The 18,597-nt window shown below is 34.3% G+C and overlaps 1 protein-coding gene across 4 annotated transcripts in view; it reads left to right on the forward strand.

Moving 5' to 3' along the window:
- WDR64 (WD repeat domain 64) overlaps positions 1-18,597 on the forward strand; it is a 175,774-nt gene that overhangs the window by 132,468 nt on the left and 24,709 nt on the right. For 3 of the 4 annotated variants that reach the window (XM_074262511.1, XM_074262512.1, XM_074262514.1), the window contains 2 exons: positions 4,606-4,642; positions 5,621-5,781. The exons of the other annotated variant lie outside the window; for it this stretch is intronic. In XM_074262511.1, coding sequence (XP_074118612.1) covers positions 4,606-4,642; positions 5,621-5,781 — 198 coding nt within the window. The remainder of the gene's footprint in view (positions 1-4,605; positions 4,643-5,620; positions 5,782-18,597) is intronic. 4 annotated transcript variants of the gene reach the window in all.

Below are 18,597 nucleotides of genomic sequence, written 5' to 3' on the forward strand. Positions count from 1 at the left end.
TTGTTATATGATCAATTATCATATAAATATCAATTAGGGATGTGTAAAAGGATTCTTGTACTATAGAAATAAGATTTTTTATACATTTGAGACTGTAACAATTTTGTAGTGTTCCCACTTAGGCAAAGTTTCTTGTTTTCTACAAGTTTATTCAATAGTACAGAAGTAGGAACAAAGGCAATGGTGGGAATAATCTAAGGCTGAGGCTTGGTAAGGAATGATTAATAAGTGGGAAGAGACTCAAGAGAAGAAGACAGTATAGAGTTTAACCAGTTTACTGAAGATTCAAGATGGGAAAAGGACGAAAGTTGTGGCCTATGTGGTAGTTCAATGCAATGCTTGAGAAATGAATAAGTAGAGGAACGATTGAAAATCACAAAAAGAATAACAGAGTATGGGACTACAAGGCCGGAAGAATAAAATCAGAACAGATTGTGATTAGTTATTACAGATTTTATGAACATTGAAATGGAACAGTTGTAAGTGCTGCTATGACCGTCTTTCTGTAAACATAAATGGGGTGGAGGAGAGTAGATCATGGTAAATAAGTAAATTGAGGAAGTGGGAAGTTGGGATATTTGAAGGAATCATAATATCTATGTTAAAGTTCCCTATATAAGGGTGGGAATTGATGATGAAAGACTATTAGCCAGTCACTGAACTCATCATTGGGGAAAGAAGGCAAATGTTTCCAAGATACTGGTAGATAATAGCAACCAGAATTTTGATAATAGCAACCAGAATTGTGACTGGGTGATAAATATTGATTAAGTGAACCTCTAAAGAGAAAAGGTTACTTAATTATAATGATATACAGAAAGTCTTGATTTAGTAATGAGGATCAAGGAGAATTTCAACTCCACCTTGAAGAGTAAGTCTCACTAGGTATGAGTAAAAGTTTAATAAGTGGCCAAAGAAGCTTTGTCTTCGGGAGGAATCCAGGTCTAGTAAAAGCCAAAAGATGGGATAAGAAAGAAAAAAGTTTAAGAAGAAAAGCAAGACTGTCATCCATGAGTAAACATTCCAAAGAGCATTGTGGATGGGGGTGGGTACCCATGGAGTGAGACATTGTAGAAGTTATGTTGAGGGAGATAAGATTAAGAAACAGAGAGGAACAAAAAATTACATTTGAATTAGAGGGGTTCAAAATAAGATGGAGAGAGTATTTCAGGATAATAGTTTGTTAAACATTGAGAAATGAGTTCAAGTCAGAGCCAAGATGGCAGAATAAAAGACAGTATTACAATGAATTCTATAAAAATTTCTCCAAACAGAGCTAGAAAATGTACCAGATCAAATCCTGATGGAGAAATAAAAAGAAAATCATAATGAATCTTCTATCCAGTACAGGTCAGCCTAGGAGAGAAACAAGATATCTGCAGACATGGGGATGGAGTTAGGGTAGGAGGACACTGCAGGGTATACCAGCATCCAGGGAAAAGCTGTGTGTCGGGGTGAGGGGATGTATCCAGACCCATGCCAGAGAACTGGACAGGAACAGATACAAGTTACATCTCCCCCCCCCCATTTTGCAGTTTAGACTTACAGATCCAAAGCAGAGGAAGAAAGGGGATGGTATTCTTACTAAGAAAGGAGGAAGTTCAGAAGCCAGCAGCAATGGTGTGGCTCAAATCCTACATGTAGAGTAGGTTTCACTTCTAGCTGCCATCCTAGCCTTCAGAGTAATAATCAAGGCAGAAATCCCAATCAAAGGGGAACCTACAATACTGCCATTTTAAAGGAACAGAGCTTGCCAGCTGGCTAACAGAAGCTGAGTCCATAAACAGGTCTATTCTTACCCATACCTAGGCCAGGAACTTGCAGAGCTCAAACTGGGAGCAGTGTAGCACTCAGACTTTGTCCTGGATCAGATCACTTGAGAAGCATTCAAAACTTGCAACTAATAGCCTGTCCTTGAATAACACAACATTTCAAAACCCCAAGAAAGCAACAACAGCAACAGCTCCGACCTTCCCTCCAGAAGTGCTCCAGAACACAGCCCTTGAAGAACAAGTCTCAGAAGGTATAAGTAAAAGTTTAACCAGATTTACCACCCTCCAAAATGAAGATTTTTGGAAACATCAATGTCAAAAGCCAGATCTTCCAGGTCAAAGAAAAGATACTGCAAGCATCCAGAAATAAAGATTTTAAGTATCAAGGAGTCGCAATCAGTGTCTCATACAATTTAGCAGCCATAAAATAGTAAAGAATTTAGAATATGATATTTCAGAAGGCAAAGGAATATGGGTTTATAGCCAAGAAAAACTGTCTATAATGTGATAAGGAGGAAATGAATCTTTAACAAAATAGAGGACTTCAAAGCATTCCTAATAAAATGATTAGAGGTTTAGAGAAACTTTGAAGTTCAAACACAGAAATAAAGAGAAATATAAAAAGTAAACATGAATGAAAAATACGGGACTGAAATAAAGATATATTGTATACATTAAAATATGAGAATTGCATGTGTCCCCTTTAAACACTATCAGTCAGGGTTCAATTAGGCAAGGCCTATGATGGGTTCAGCCATGTTCTGATGATTTTAAGAATGGAAAGGGGATGTGAAAAGCAATACACCAAAGGAATGAGAAGTTTGAAAAGGTAAAAAAAAAAAAAAAGGTTACATGTTCTTATATAATAAGGATGCATGAATAGACATCTATATAAATAAGGTAATGATGGGGACTGGCTGACACTTTGAAATTCACTCATCTGCACTGGTCAAAAAGATGGAAGAATATACACATACAGTATTAAAATACTTTTCATTTAACAAGGAAATAGGAGGGAAAGTGAAGGAGAGAGGAAGGAAGAATAAAGGAGTGGGTAAATTAAGGCAGGGATTAGACCTAAACAAAACAAATTCTAATAGTGTACAAAAATATTCATAGTTCTTTTTGAGGTAGCAAAGAATGGATATCTGAAGGAAGTATCCATAAATTGGCAAATGGTAAAATAAATTTTGATATGAAAATGCGATGGGATATTTTTATGCTGAACTTTTACTATACTAATGATGAAACATGCTGCCTACCTCCTGATGGAGAGATGATGGCCTCAGAATGCAGACTGAGACAAGTATTTTTAAAGGCATGACCAATACAAAAAATTGTTTTGTCTATACGTTTGAAATGGATTTTGTTTTTCTTTGATTCAATTGGCAAGTGGGTTATTGGAGAGGATAAGAAGATGGATCTTGCTTTGAGTAAAGCAAATAAAATTTAAAAAAAATACAAACAAGTTTAGGTGAGTTATCAACATTCCTGAGGTAGAATTATATCAGAGCTTCAGGTAGTAGTATGTAGCAGAAGAGTGAGAGGAACTCACATAGGTACAGATTCAGTTGAGGGAATCGAGGGTCAAGATAGGAGGAAGTATATCACAAATCTCTCTGGTATATTCAAGCTTAAGAACATTGCTCAGAGAAAACTAATAGGGCCCTCATCCACTGAGAAACTTTGCCTTCTTCACTGATGAGTTTTAACATACATCAATCATACTAGAAGAACTTATTTGTGTACAGTTCTATACTCTAAAAGCAGGTGGAGGTGTGGAAGAAAGCCTACCATGTAAGCTGGGACCCACTAGTTTTTGTTTTTACCAGGCATCTCCAAATGTTTGTTTTCCTATTCAAGTACCAAACCAAGTTTAAAAAAAAAAGCCAGAACAAAATTAACTAATTAACTAAGCTATTTTCCAAGGCTGTTCCACTTAACTCTAATTCAATAAAAATTTGTTAATGACCTATTATTTAGACACTGTGCTAAGTGCTGGGGAAACAAATAAGAAAGAAAGTCTCAAGAACTTTATGATCTAAAAGAAGAGAATATAAAAAGAGAGGAAGAGAGGGTCAAGGAGGAGACACCAAAGGTTACTCGTCAAAGGGATACCATGGTCATCTTTGAGAATGAAAGACAAACAATTTGTCTTCCATAGAGTTGAGACCAGAGCTACAGATGCAAAGTGAAGACTTATGGTAAAATTTTCTGAAGGGTTAGTGTCCAAGTATTTAAGGAACTCAGAACTTGGATTTTCTAGTTAGTCTCTTTCTCCTCTTCAAGGCTTATCTTGCCTTTTTATTTTTTAACATGTATCTTTAAAAAAAGATATCCCATGTTTAATTTGCAATCAGGAAATATGAACGCTCCAGATCACTTAAACTACATACCTGATTCCAGCAATCTTCCAGTTTCCAGTGTCCCTCTGCCCACCATAAAGAGTTATTTTCTATGCGTGTAGTTTCTCCATTCTTTTCATCGTTGGCATCTCTCCTGAAAACTCTCTTGGCTACTCATTCCTGTTCTGCTTGATCCCAATTACTCCTGGTATCAGTAACCTCACTCTGGTTTATCCTCTTGCATGCAGCCATCAATGTCTCAGAAGCCTGTAGTTGCCCAATGCCCAATAACTTCCATGTTAATCACAGTCTTAACATAGGAAACACTGTCAGAATGATGCTTCTGTCTTGGTGGTCATTTTGTTTTTAATTTCCCTCTTTGACAAAAAAAAAAAAAAAAGTTAAAGTCCTGGGCCCATGCAGTACATTACTGCATTTAAGTTCTGTCCTTTCCCACTGAAAACCATATTTTCCCCCTCTCATTTTAGGGAAGTAAATCAAGTATACATGATGCTGAAGCTAAAGGTAGGAATGAAATGATCACTATCCTTTAAAACAGAAAATTTTTCCTTTTACAGCTGAGGGAAAGGAAATAGGGAGCTCTGGGATATGTGAGGTAGGGGTGAAGTTTACTACTAGATGAAAATCACTAGGAGCTCTAAGGGAGGCTAAGGAAAGACCACACAGAATGAGGCACTTGAGGTAAGTCTTTAAGGAAATGTGGTATCCCAAGAGGTGGAGGTGAGAAGGGGGTATATTTTAAAGATGGGAGATATAGCCATTGAAAAGAAAATGGAGATAGAAAATGGAAGAGTCTCATGGGCCAATCAAGAAGGACAGTATGGCTGGATTGCAGTGTGAGGGAAATAATATATAATTCTGAAAAAGGGGCTGGATTTTGAAAAGTTTTAAGTACCCCCCCCCAAAAAAAGGCAAAAGAGAACCACTGGAATTTCTTAAGTGGTTATGGGGTAGGCAAGGCAATGTGGCCAAAACTGCATTTTAGGCAAGTCATTTTGTCAATTGAATGAAGCATGGCTAGGAATTGGAAGAGACTTGAGGCAGGAAGATCCATTATGAGGATATTAAAGTAGGCAAGAGGTCAGGAAAGCTTGAAATTGGGTGGTAACTGCAAATAAAGATAAAAGGACATATTATGAGAAATGTAGAAGGTAGAAGTAAGAATTAGTCATTGGAGACAAGGATGAAATTATTCTTAATGGTAAGGAGTTGTGCATATATGTTGCCTGCCACATACAATGTGCAGGTACTTGTAATAGGACCAATGACTTGTTTTCCAGCTTCTCTTCTCTTTCTACTCTAAATTGAGTACTAAGATCCCAAATAAATAGATCAGTTTATTTTACTCGTTCTGTCACCCATTTTTACTCTCCTCTAATAGAAAAATTCCAGAGCAAAGAATACAAGTTACCTTCTTTCTCCTCCTAAATTAAATAAAGTTTAAGATCCTAAACATTGCAAATAACCATGGCAATCTGTTAGGTCAGTCAACGGGAGAGCATTCAGATGGTACAAAAGGAGAAACGAGTGCAGGGCAAAAAACTGACACAGATGTATTACCAAACATCATCTTAAGTGAACTCCCACCACCGATCCTGGTCACTGCTCATGAGGATGGACATCTTCGATTATGGAACCTGGAGGTAAGGTTATAGCATGTCATTTGTTTATAATGAGAATTAATTTGGGGCAGAAAAAATAAGGAATAATAGGTCAAGCTTTGTGACTCTTCCATTATTTATTTATCAATTTATCAAGATTGCTCAGGTACCAGAGAGTACCTAAGTGTTCCCCAAATTATTCTTTTAAGACATTATTGATGGCTAGCACTTAGATATTGACACACAGAATTGCTAGAATGAAATATATCCTTATCCTATCTCAATAAGTCTCCCATATAAACAGATAACTCAATAACAGTGTTCACTAAGCACACAATACTTAAATGGATCTATGATCTCATTTATTGTAGATATTACCTCTAATGAAACAGATTGAAATTTATGTCTGCCCATTGTTTGCATCTCTTAAATAAGTTTTCCTGTTAATTTACCATGGATTCATCCAATCAATATGTAAGGAACCTTCCTCAAGCTCTCTTGATATACGGATACTGATGGAAGATTTGTATTGGCCACCTGTTATCTCATGATATGAACAGCCTACTTTCTTTTTCATTTTTGCATTTCTTTGATGACAGATTTCATAACATCTTTTTAGTTTCTTGTTTATAATTTTATACAGTCCACTAATGCCTAGGATGAGTCCCTTTGGATGCTCCTCAATTTCAATTATTCAAAGACTCATGAAGTTTCTCCTTAATATATGCATGCATATACCAGCATGTGTGTATATATGTGTGTGCATGCATATATGTTGTGCATATATGTGTATATATACATTATACAACACACTAATGAAACAGTTGTGTAGATAGATCATCCAACTGTAAAATGATGTTCCTAAAACATTTATGATCATGTCACTCCCTTGCTTTAGAATTTAATTTCTATTGTTTCACATCAAATTCACACTCCTTTAATATTTAAAGTCATTTTACACTAAATTCAACTTATTTTCACTAAGATTATTGTGCATTACTTGCCTTCACACACTCTAGAATCCAGCTAAATTGGCCTACTTGCTGTTCACTGTGCAAAACACTTTTATCTCCCACTTCCATGCCTCTGCACAATGCTGTGAATATATTTTCTTTTCATCTCCACCTTTCAGAATCTCTTTAGTATTCAGCTCAAATATGTCTCCTACTGGGAAGACTTTCTTATTCCCTTCAATTATTAATATTTTACCAAACTACATTTTACTTGTATATATTTTATATTTACTTATATGATACATATTTCCACCATTGAAACATAAACTCCTTGTGACAAGGATTGCTGTTGTCTTTTTATCCCCAGAAGCTAGAAACTGTGCCATATATATAATATGTGCTTAAGAAAAGGAAACATGTTATATGGAACAGAGGTATACACACAAATTTACATCCATTGATATATATGTACATGTGTATATATGTGTATACCTCTATGTATATACATATTTATTTATGTAAGACATGTTTGCTGAATGAATACATAGTGTCCCTCTTCCTGGATGTCCTTTCCTTACCTTAATGGAAGGAGATGCTGAGATTTGACTAGGAGTGATTACAAGAATTAAAGATAGACACACAGTAGAAGCCAGGAATATCATTCTCAGATGTAAAATTGGAGGTGATTATTAAAATAGTACTGGTGACAGCAGGTATTTTTTAGTTAGAGCAAGGTACTAATCCACTCACCTTCCTCTGAGAAAAACTAGCTTCAGTTAGAAGATGTTGGAAGTACCTGTAGCAACATGACAGCCAGGTGAGACAAGAAAATATCACTGGCCATGGAGTTTGTTTATCTTCAAGTTCACTCGAATATTAAGCCTATCTCCCATGTTGCAAGCCCTAGATCTAGAATTCTTCCAGGATTTCTGCTTCTTCCTCAAGTGAATCAAGCATTAAGTCATTTTTGCCCAGTGAAAGGAGAGACTCAATGGGGAACTAAATAAATTCAAACTATACATTTTCTAGAACTCATGGGTTGAAGCAATTATGTATAATATGGGGGACTTTCTAGATTAAAGAATGGTGGGTTCACAGTGATTTTATAAATATTTTATTATTTTGTTATACATTGTGCATTAACTATCAATTTTATGCTTTTGAGGGGAAAAAGATGATGTTACATATGATATCTGAGCATTATTCTTATGTAAAGTATATTGTACTGAGATTATATAACTACCACTCACCTGAAATATAACAAATTCAGAAAGAGGACTGGGTTCAGTAGTAGGTGGACATTAAAGAACTAAACCCTGACTATTAATCTATAAATCCATACATCCCTTGACAACTAGTTGATGCTACCCCATAGAAAGATTTAGAGCTAATGAAAAGAAACTCTGATTCTGAAAAACACGAAGAGTATGATACTTACTCAACACTTCATCTTAGTGAAGTATACACAAACCACAAGGGTGAATATGGACTTTCCAAAATCCAAATCCTGGAGCTGAACAGGATTGGTCATTGACTACCAATGTTACCCAGGTGTTAATTAATGTAATAGTCTGGATATTGGGTATTGTTAATTTATAGTTTGTTTTTGTACTCTATGGGTATTCAGATCAAACTTAAAATAATTTTGGATCTCAGGAATTAGTTTAATGTTCTGAGACAGGATACAACAAATGTCATCTACAATAAAAAGCATCATCCAGAGGACTTTACTATCTAAAGGGAATTCCTATTCAACTTGAATTTTGCACTAGATCTTCTCCATGATAGTGGCTAACACTTTTGGCCAGTACCTACATGTTTTATTTCTCAATTGTTATCAATGATCTTATGGTTATAAAACAGAATTTTCTAAGTAATTATAACTTTCAAAGGATTTCCCATAATTTTGACACATTCATGGGAGACATTGTTGAAAGAGAATTTTTAAGGCAACATCTTACACAACTAAATCAAATTTTTTTTTATATTTTGGTTGGATCTGAAGTCAGTTATATAACAATGAAGATGGGAGCAAATATGGACACTAAAATGTTAAAACCTTATCAAGGCCTGCTTTTTTATTAAGGAATAACCATGTTCTCAGCATGTATGCCTTCAATACAGAAATACATTATTCAATATTTTCTTTAGATAAAAAAAGTGAGCATTCATGTTCTCTTGGCAGACTTTCTCTGATAATGTTCAATATTTTGGGGTATCTCTGTAAACAATGAAAATTGATCGCTCAATTTCTTCAAAATTGTATTGCCTTTAACTCAGAACCTCTCTAGACATATATATTTGTTCTACTTCTGATGTTCTTCCCATTTTTGTCTTCTTCAATGAATTTGATGTTAGAATTTAACTATAGGCTCCTATCCTTGGCAATGAAAATAGTTTACAAAAATATTTGCATATCATTTCCATCTTTCATGAATTTATTGTCTTTCTTTCAATTTCATCCTTAAATGCCCACCAGATGATATTGCTCATTTGAGTATTTTCCTGAATTTTCTTCAAATCATTTTCCTCTCCTCTGCTTCTCCATGTCTTTAGAGGAATTATTGTTCACAATAATCTATTATCCTTTTCTATAAAAATTATTAAAAAGTTTATTTTCTAAGTCAGGATTTTACTCTTGACTGCCATTCTTACTAGCAAGTAAGCCAGGTTTGCTGACTAAGGAAATTTTATGTTCTTTTGTTCTTCTCGATATAGAAATTGTTTTACATTGGTTAAACTTCTGTGTGAAATTTTTGTAATCAATGCCAATGTCCTATCTTCTTATCAGTTTCTAATTTTTCAATGCCAATGACTTTTTGGATGAATAGTCAAGCTTAGTGGCTATTCAGTTAGGACTCAGTATGAGACTCAAACTTTCAGACTACAGCAATATCATACTTGCCACGTCCTATGATTTTGATGTGATGCCGCCAATTTTTTTGCATAGATCAAGTGTGATTAAAAGTTTATGAATCCAATGTCATTAAGGCTTAAAGAAACAAGAACAGTTAAGTGTGAGATAAGAATTTTTGAGTAAAAAAGAAAGGTCTGTCAGGGTGTAGGTGAAGAGTATCTGGGCAAAAATGAGCTCTTACCATGGTTATATATCCAAAAAGGCTGTCTTGGTTACAGCGCCAGAGCAAGGCAAAGCACTGCTAATTCAGGAGCCTTGAGGAATTATACTTCCAGTAGCCAAGTCAAAAAAGATTTTCCATCAAGTGAAAGAGCATTCTAAAATAAGTGATTATAAATGAAGGCCAACACACTAGTATGACTATCACATACCAATGAAAAATGCTTGTTAGTGTATAATTCATATGGTCATAGTGGGAGTAGCTTTTGAACTTCAATGGTTATCAGTATATCTTTATCATAGCTTATGTTGTGTTAGCTTCCTCAGACATTTAATGAGCTCTGGAACGAATTCAAGATTCAACTCTGAATCCTAACATTTGCAGTAGGATTTCAATAAAGCAAGTATGAATCAGTTTTTTTTTCTATACCACAACTTTGACTGTCTGCTAGATACTTCATCCCACTCCATTTCTTTGCACAATTCTAAGCAGAGAGAATTGTTTCCCTGTGCTGATGAACAGTTATGAATTTTCCTTAATCTCTGACATGTGAACAAGAAGTTCAGAGGGATAAAAATCTATAATTTAGCTGATCTTCACCAAGGGCTTATGATATATTTTTTAAAATTACAGTTAGAGATGAAAGGTAGATAACTGTTCCCACTCCATATGAATACTTCAAATAAGATAAGTCACTTTGGTGTGCAACAGGTAGATAATGTTTCACCATCTGGTTAACAAACAAGCAGGAGGTCTTCTGGACTAATTTGTTATTGTCTATTTTGACAAGATCCTAATTTTTTCATAAAAGGAAAAAGATCCGTAGCTAAGGAGGAGGAGAAATTAACTACTTATGGCTTCTATATAAAGTATAAAATGTCTTTTATAAAAATAAAATTCTACTTTCAATTATTTTAGAACCAAATGGGCTCCACATAGATTTATAATAAATATAGACAATTAGTTGCTAGCATTGGTACAATTATTTTAAGGTTTACAAAGTATGAGATCATTTGATTCTAACCATGCTATAAAGAAGCTATTACAACTTTTGTGATCCCTCTTTTGTGAACAAGAAAATTGACCATGAGGGAAACTAAGATAGTGTCAATCTTGTCTTTAGAAATTAGGGCATTGCAATATTTCTTAGGATTTCCCAGTATCATATAACATTAATGAGTAAAAGTAAAGAAAGCAATTGGTAGCAGTAAATCAAGATTGTAGTTTGACAAGACATGAATGGTAACAGAATAAAAGGGCAAGGGATTTGAAAGCAAAGAACAGAATTCAGTTTTCTGGTGAAACATAAGATCAAGATCCTAATCTTGGTCCGAATCAGAAAAAATGTTGCAGGATAGACATCAAAGAGAGAATGAAAAATGTATTTAGGAAGAATGAAACATAGGGAAAGATATACTAATAGAAAGCTACCATCAGATAAAGGAATTTTAGAATTCCCTCTTTGCCCTCCTCATTCAATATTCTCTATTTCCTCCAAGTATCAGTTCAAATACCACCATTATATAAAGTCTTTCCTTATCTCCAATCCCAGTCATTAGAGTACATCTCAAAATCACCTTCATATACATGCATACATACATACATCTATACACATTCATACGCACATATATATACACATATTCATATTGTACAAATGCTGTATGTACGTGTGTATTATCTATGTGTATATAAATATGTGTATTTATATACATATATGAGTATGGGTAATTTCTCTCAATAGAATGTAAGGTCCTTGAGGACCTTTATATCTGAAAGGCCTAGCAATTTCTGGAACATAGTGTTTAATTCTTGCTGATTGATTGATCACTAAAAGAACACTTGTAGGTGGTAATGAGATCAGATGTATGACCAATGCTCTGGCTGTAGGGGATAGAAGAAATAGGTCATGGTAGTTAAAGAAATGGGTGGTAATGATATCTGAAGGGCTATCAACATGTTTATTAAAGTCTCAAATATGAAAAAAGGGATGGATTGAGATGAGAGGAAAACTGAACCAATTATTGGACTTGAAGAAAGAAAGAAAAAATTATTTGAAAATTGAAGATGGCTTCCACTAAGATCTAAGTGAGGTGACATATTTAAATGGACTGAATCTTAAAAAAAGATAGGGTACTAAGTAATGACAGGAGGAAGAAGAGCTATGAATAGCAATAAAGGACAAAGGAGTATGCATCCTCCTGGCACAGAACACTGGGATCATGAAAAAGGTTGTGATTTTGTACTGGTTAGTGATAGAACACCTTCTGGGGCAGCCAAATATATTAGGTCCTCTCAATGAAGCATTTGCATATATTTCTTGAGTTTAAGAGACAACCAGTTTTGCCTACTCATTTCAAATTCTTCATTTGATGCCAAATGTCTTTCTAAATAAATGATTATGTGACAACCCTTATACCTATGTTAAGGAGGGGAAAAGGAGCCTGATAAACAAGATTTACATGTCCAATAGAGATTTATGAAAGCATATAATTTATATCAGACTGGAGATGAATAATATGGGCCTTCAAACCAAATCCAAGAGTGATAACATGGCAGACTTTTTTATAAGAAAAATCCTATGTCTTATGTATATTTGAGAATTACCTCCTTCTTCGGGGTTTTAGGATGATAACTGGAAGAAAAGAAGGCATTAACAACTACCTCTCCTTTACAAATCCCTGATTTTAGGGGTCTGAGTATAGTAATTGGTTGAAAGGATAAGAGAATGAAAATAGAATGTTCCCTGATTAGCTAACATGTATATGTGTGTGTGTGTGGGGGGGGGGGGGGTTATCCATTATGTCAGGTAATATGGAAACATCAGAGTTCAGGTTATTAGAAATCAATTAACAAGCATTTGCTAGTGTTCATTATGTTCTCAAGACTATACTATATACAATAAATGAAACTATTCCTACTAACAAGGAATTTAAACTCTTAGGGAAGACAACAAAAATAAATATTCATATATATATATATATATATATATATATGAATAACTATAAAGAAGACAAATGCAAATGAAACCAATGTAGATAAATAGGTAGCTTAAAATGGAACAAACTAGTAGTTTAGGGAACTTACAAAAAACTGGACGTAAAAGGTATTATTTGAATTGAGTCTTGAAGAAAAGAGAGAAAGTCTTTGAGGCAGAGCTAAGGAGACAGTAAAAGGAACAGGGATGAGAGAGGGCATGTCTTGTATGAGGCAACAAAGAAAAGGCCAGCTTGCCTGAATACAGAAAGAGTATAAAAGAGAAAGTTCCATAAAAGCAGGCAGGAAAGATCTGGAAAGTCTTCAAATGTTAAACTGAAAAGTTTGTTTGATTTAAGAGATGATAGAAAGCCATTAGATTTTGTGACTAAGGGAATGACATGGTCAGCTTTGTCCTAATCATTTTGACAGTAATGTGGAGGATGAACAGGAATGAGGAGAAAACATATAAGGCAGAGAAACCTATTACAAGGCTATTGCAATAATCCTAAACCAATAATAGGTGATGAGGATCTCAACTAAATATGAATAGAAAATGGTTAAGATTTGACAACTGATTGAATATGTGGATGAGGGAGGATGAGAAGTTGACCCTAACACCAAGATTTTAGGTATGAAAGTTAAAAACAAGGGATAATTATTACTTGTGCAATACATGACAATTATCTGTCTTTAGTTGTTTTTTAAAGCTAGGAATCAAAGGCCTTATAAAAGTATTTTTTAATTAATTAAAGCTTTTTATTTACAAAGCATATGCATGGATAATTTTTCTAACATTGATCCTTGCAAAGCCTTCTGTTCCAAATTTTTCCTTCCTTTCCCCATCCCCTCCCCTAGGTGGCAGATAGTCCAATACATGTTAAGTATGTTGAAATACATGTTAGATCCAATATATGTATACATATTTATAGTTATCTTGTTGCACAAGAAAAATCAGATCAAGAAGGAAGAAAAGGAAAAACTGAGAAAGAAAACAAAATGCAAGCAAATAACAATAGAGAAGAGTGAGAATGCTATATTGTATTCCACACTCTGTTCCCATGGTTCTCTCTCTGGGTGCAAATGGCTCTCTTGTCACTGCACAACTGGAACTGGTTTGAATCACCTCAATGTTGAAGAGAGCCACGTCCTTCAGAATTCATCATTGTATAGTCATTGTTGTCATATACAATGTTCTCCTGATTCTGCTCATGTCACTTAGCATCAGTTCATGTAAGTCTCTCCAGGCCTTTCATGTAAGTCTCTCCAAGCCTTTGAAATTATCCCACTGAAATGAGGTCTTTATCAGAACCTTTAATTGTAAAAATGTTTTCCCAATTTGTTACTTCCCTTCTAATCTTGTTTGCATTGTTTTGTTTATACAAAAGCTTTTTAAATTGATGTAATCAAAATTTTCTATTTTGTGATCAATAATGATCTCTAGTGCTCCTTTGGTCACAAATTCCTTCCTCCTCCACAAGTCTGAGAGGTAAGCTATCCTATGTTCCTCTAATTTATTTATGATCTCATTCTTCATGCCTAAATCGTGGACCCATTTTGATCTTATCTTGGTATGTGGTGTTAGGTGTGAGTCCATGCCTAATTTCTGCCATACTAATTTCCAGTTTTCCCAGCAGTTTTTGTCAAATAATAAATTCTTATCCAAAAAGTTGGGATCTTTGGGTTTGTCAAACACCAGATTGCTATTTTTATTCACTATCTTGCCCTGTGAACCTAACCTATTCCACTGATCAACTTCTCTATTTTTTAGTCAGTACCAAATGGTTTTGATGACCACGGCTTTATAATATAGTTTTAGATTTGGTACAGCTACGCCACCTTCATTTGCTTTTCTCTTCATTAATTCCTTTGAAATTCTTGACCTTTTGCTCTTCCAGATGAATTTTATTGTTGTTTTTTCTAGTTCAGTAAAATAGTTTCTTGGGAGTTTGATTGTTATAACACTAAATAAATAGATTAGTTTAGGGAGTTTTGTTGTCTTTATTATATTCTCTTGACCTATCCACAAACACTTGATATTTTTTCAATTGTTTAGATCTGACTTTATTTGTGTGGAAAGTGTTTTGTAGTTCTGCTTATGTAGTTCCTGACTTTCCCTTGGCAGATAAATTCCCAAGTATTTTATATTATCAAGTTATTTTCAATGGAATTTCATTTTGTATCTCTTGCTGTTTGATTTTGTTAGTGATATATGAATGCTGGTGATTTATATGGCTATATTTTGTATATTTTTGTATATTTTGTATCCTGAAACTTTGCTAAAGTTGTGTATTATTTCTAATAAGTTTTTAGTTGATTCTCTGAGGTTCTCTAAATATATCATCATATCATCTGCAAAGAGTGATAATTTGATTTCCTCATTACCTATTCTAATTCCTTTAATTTCTTTTTCATCTCATTGCTGAAGCTAGTGTTTCTAATACAATATTCAATAGTAATGGTGATAGTGAGCAACCTTGTTTCACCCTTGATCTTATTGGGAATGGTTCCAGTTTATCCCCATTATATTTTGATGCTTGCTGATGGTTTTAAATAGACGCTACTGACTATTTTAAGGAAAAGTTCATTTGTTCCTATACTCTCTAGTGTTTTTAATACGAATGGATGTTGGATTTTATCAAATGCTTTTTCTGCATCTATTGAGATGATCATATGGTTTTTGTTAATTTGGTTATTGATATAGTCATTTATGCTAATAGCTTTCCTAATATTGAACCATCCCTGCATTCCTGGTATAATTCCTACTTGGTCATGGTGTATTATCCTGGGGATGATTATCTGTAATCTCTTTGCTAATGTTTTATTTAAGATTTTTGCATCAATATTCATTAGGGAGATTGGTCTATAATTTTCTTTCTCTGTTTTTCGTCCTACCTGGTTTAGGTATCAGTACCATGTCTGTGTCATAAAAGAAATTTGGTAGGATTCCTTCAATCCCTATTTTTTCAAATGGTTTATATAGCATTGGAATTAATTGTTCTTTAAATGTTTGGTAGAATTCACATGTAAATCTATCTGGTGCTGGGAATTTTTTTCATAAGGAGTTGATTAATAGCTTGTTCTATTTCTTTTTTTTTAATGGAACTATTTAAGTAATTTATTTACTCTTCTATTAATCTGGACAACCTATATTTTTAGGTATTCCTCCATTTCACTTAGGTTGTCAAATTTATTAGTATAAAGTTGGGCAGAGTAACTCCTAATAATTGCTCTTAATTTCCTCTTTATTGGTAGATAGTTCTCCCTTTTCATTTTTGAGACTAATAATTTGATTTTCCTATTTCCTTTTTCTAATCAAATTTTTTTTTTAATTTTTTTATTTTATTTTATAATTATTACATTTTTTGACAGTACATATGCATGGGTAATTTTTTACAACATTATCCCTTGCACTTACTTCTATTCAGATTTTTTCCCTTCCTCCCCCAACCCCCTCCCCCAGATGGCAGGCAGTCTTATATATGTTAAATATATTACAGTATAATTTAGATACAATATATGTGTGTAGAACCGAATTTTTTGTTGCACAGGAAGAATTGGATTCAAAAGGTAAAAATAACAGTTTACATTCATTTCCCAGTGTTCCTTTTCTGGATGTAGCTGGTTCTGTCCATCATTAATCAATTGGAATTGGATTAGCTCTTCTCTATGTTGAAGAAATCCACTTCCATCAGCATACATCTTCGTACAGTATCATTGTTGAAGTGTATAATGATCTTCTGGTTCTGCTCATTTCACTCAGCATCAGTTGATGTAAGTCTCTCCAAGCCTCTCTGTATTTCTCCTGTTGGTCATTTCTTATAGAACAATAATATTCCATAACATTCATATACCATAGTTTACCCAACCATTCTCCAATTGATGGACATCCATTCATCTTCCAGCTTCTAGCCACTATGAAAAGGGCTGCCACAAACATTTTGGCACATACAGGACCCTTTCCCTTCTCTAGTAGTTCCTTGGGGTATAAGCCCAGTAGTAGTATGGCTGGGTCAAAGGGTATGCACATTTTGATAACTTTTTGGGCATAATTCCAGATTGCTCTCCATAATGGTTGGATTCTTTCACAACTCCACCAACAATGCATCAGTGTCCCAGTTTTCCCACAGCCCCTCCAACATTCATCGTTATTTGTTCCTGTCATCTTAGCCAATCTGACAGGTGTGTAATGATACCTCAGAGTTGTCTTAATTTGCATTTCTCTGATCAATAGTGATTTGTTTTTCTAATCAAATTAACTAAAGGTTTATTTTTTGTTGTTTTTTTCATAAAACTAACTCTTAGTTTTAGTTATTAATTCAAGTTTTTTTTTTCTTTTTACTTTCAATTTTATTGATCTCTCCTTTTATTTTTAGAATTTCAAGTTTGGTATTTGATTGGGGGGGGGGGTTAATTTGTTCTTTTTCTAGATTTTTTTAGTTGCAAGCCCAATTCATTGATCTTCTCTTTCTCTATTTTATGCATTTAAGCATCTAGAGATATAAAATTTCTCCTTATTACCACTTTGGCTTCATCCCACACATTTTGGTATGTTGTCTCATTATTGTCATTTTCTCGGATGAAATTATTGATTGTGTCTATGATTTGAGTCAGTTCTGATTCACTCCTGTTGCTGGGTGGGCATTTAGGGTTAGATTCTGGCCTTTTGGGGTTCACTATTGATCTTTTGTGTTTGTGTTGGATATTTTATAACTTCTCTGCTGATCTACTGGCTTGCAACCAAGGCAGAGTGGCCGTGACTACTGCAGATTCCTCTAGATTCCTCTCCCTAGATTCTCTGCCACTTGGAGTCTGCACTACCCAGCAGAGTCTGCACAGCCCCAGGACTCTGCATTGTCTGCACTATTGTTTGTGGTCAGCTGTTTGTGTTAGGCTGCCTCCTTCTCTCTCTCTCTCTCTCTCTCTCTCTCTCTCTCTCTCTCTCTCTCTCTCTCTCTCTCTTCATATATATATATATATATATATATATATATATATATATATATATATATATAATGTTTGTTTGTAAAACACACAATGAGAAAGGATAGTATTTGCAATTATAGGATTTTGGAAGATTTACTTAAATACATAATACAAAATGGCACAGGCTACCAAGGACTAACATTAAAAAAATGTTGCTGGCTCTACCATATCAGGCTTCTCTGAGAACAAAAATACAATAGATGTGAGAGAAAAAATGTTTAACTAAAAAGTTTTTCACAACAGACCAAAGATTTCAGAAGACACAAGAGAAAGGAAAGGCAGAGCAGAATGGGACCTGAGAAAGATTATAGTTGAGGTGAATGGGAATGAGAGATTTGTAGTGACAGAAGGAAGTTTTCTCCTAGGCAAACTTCAACTCTGAATTGCACAAATTCATAGAGAGGAATGTTTCCTAGTTGTTCCTACAATTAGACTGTCACACTTTTTCCAGTATTAAAGGTAGGTATGTCACAAGATCCAAATAGGTAAGCAGTCAACTTAACAATGATTACCATTTAGCAATTCCTGTGTGTTTTTTTTCCCCAGAATGAGTTTTCTCTTTTCTTTAATAGTTTCTCAAAAGTTTATTTTTCTGCCTCTGCTATATCTACACCTGAAATTCTAAATGTGATTAATCATTATATTGTAAATCTATGTTTGTCACTGTTCAGATGGAGATGGAAAGAGAGAAAGAGAGATAATTAATTAGTTTGTGGCTAATTGTTGATTCATTTGTACAACTTTCCAGTGCAAAGAGAGAAAACTAATAAAACTTACATCTGGTTCCTTCAAGACCAGCAGTTCTAAACTTTCCTTTTTCTCATAACAAGAAAATTTTGGCAGTCATATGAAACCTATAGACAGCTCCT

Source organism: Sminthopsis crassicaudata, chromosome 4, assembly GCF_048593235.1.
Source record: "Sminthopsis crassicaudata isolate SCR6 chromosome 4, ASM4859323v1, whole genome shotgun sequence".
Classification (NCBI taxonomy): domain Eukaryota; kingdom Metazoa; phylum Chordata; class Mammalia; order Dasyuromorphia; family Dasyuridae; genus Sminthopsis; species Sminthopsis crassicaudata.